Source organism: Mustela putorius, unplaced genomic scaffold, assembly GCF_011764305.1.
Source record: "Mustela putorius furo isolate JIRA1106 unplaced genomic scaffold, ASM1176430v1.1 tig00000407_pilon_pilon_pilon, whole genome shotgun sequence".
Lineage (NCBI taxonomy): Eukaryota > Metazoa > Chordata > Mammalia > Carnivora > Mustelidae > Mustela > Mustela putorius.
Window position 1 is genome coordinate 14454004 of NW_025421373.1, and position 1626 is coordinate 14455629.

A 1626-nucleotide genomic window follows, 5' to 3' on the forward strand; every position below is an offset into this window, starting at 1 on the left:
ATAGTTTTTCTTTCCAGTTTCCATGAACACCTACCATGCTGTCAAACAATTTTATACAGAAGTGCCAGCTGAAAGAATAGACATTAATGAAATGCCTTTACACTAGGAAATAGCCTTTTCAATAGAATTAGTTCTGTTCAGGTCTTTTTTTTTTTTTTTTCAAACTGATGAAAAGTTTTATTTTTTACACTTAAAGGCTGATGAATAACCATTACTAATCCTATTAAAGAAAACCCAACATCTCAATCGGAAAGGATAACTATATTTACTCATTAAATAGCATTTAAGTTTTCTACAACACAACTTGAAAATACCCAGCATGCACGTTTAATCTAGTACAATGGATTCAAGACCAAGTATACATGTTACAAGTATCAAGGCTAGATTACAAATTATCATAGTCATCATCATCATCATCATCGTCATCATCATCATCTTCTCGTTTTCTTTTCATTGCATTTGATGATTCATTGGCAGTATTTTGTGATGACACCATGTTAGTGGTAATAAGAATGTTTTTGGACCCAATTAATGATGGATTAATCAGAACATTCTGAACTGCAGATGTTGCAGGAATTGATGCTTTTACAGTTGGGGACTGTGAAGTGGGCATCTGTACTGTAAACCTTTGCCCTGTGAGGGACATTGGAGTCCCTACTTTAGTTGACACAGACATGGTCTGTGGGGTTGGTGTGCCAAGAGTGGGAGTACTTGGTCTGCTAGTAACTGAACCAACACTTAACCGTGGAACTGTTATTCTTCCCGCAGAGGTAGATGCCTTTTTTTGTAAAGACTTAAGTCTATAGTTTGGAGCAGTCAAGCAGTATCTATCAGGTGGCAACCTGGGGCCTGAATATGGCTTGATTAATGGCAAAGGAGTTTGATTTCTTTGCCTTGCAATATCTAATAAAAAATCTCTTGGGGGAGGAGAGGTAAAAGACTGATCAGCACGACACTGGATGGCCAATCGCACATCATCTGCATCAACAGTAGCTTTCTTAGCATGGCTGGAATAAATTTTTGCATCATCTAGAATTGTGGTCACATATCAGAAGGCAAACTCCAACATCTGATTTATAACTCTTGGCTCATATTCTGTAATCCCCATATCCTTCAGGATTTGTGCCATCATCTGTGCATCTTTCGGCATGCTCTTGGGAGAAGCCATCTTGCCAGACTCCATGATATCCGTTGATCAGACTTCTCGAGCTAAATCACCCACATTAATGTATTTCAGTCCTGATCTTGATGCAAGTTCTTTGCCTAGCGTGGTTTTTCCAACCCCTGGTGTACCAGTGAGCAGGATGTTCGGAAGCCTGTTCAGGTCTTTTTTATACTACTGAATTACCCATCAGTTTTTTTGTTTTGTTTTGTTTTGTTTTTTATTTTTTTGGTTTTGCCTTTCCGGTAACAGAGCCCTAATGCAGCTGTCGACCATTCTGCTCTAAACACTCTTTTGATTTAGACTGGCTAAAATCACATTCTGTAACACTGCCATACACTTACAGTTTGCCTGACTGGTGTCATACACTTTTATGTATATCACTTACTCTCTGTGGAAAATACCTCTAGTGACAGCAGCACTCAATGTCAGATTTCTTGCCACACCTTTTCTTCCTGGTTATT

General features: G+C 38.5%; 1 protein-coding gene across 1 annotated transcript; it reads right to left on the reverse strand.

Annotated features, from left to right (window-relative positions):
* Window positions 1–242: 242 nt before the first annotated feature.
* Window positions 243–1311, reverse strand: LOC101690118 (transcription initiation factor TFIID subunit 9). The gene has a single exon (XM_004737949.3). It carries the CDS (start codon window positions 674–676, stop codon window positions 386–388), a length of 291 nt encoding a protein of 96 aa, XP_004738006.2. The 5' UTR covers window positions 677–1311; the 3' UTR covers window positions 243–385.
* Between the last annotated feature and the right edge of the window lie 315 nt (window positions 1312–1626).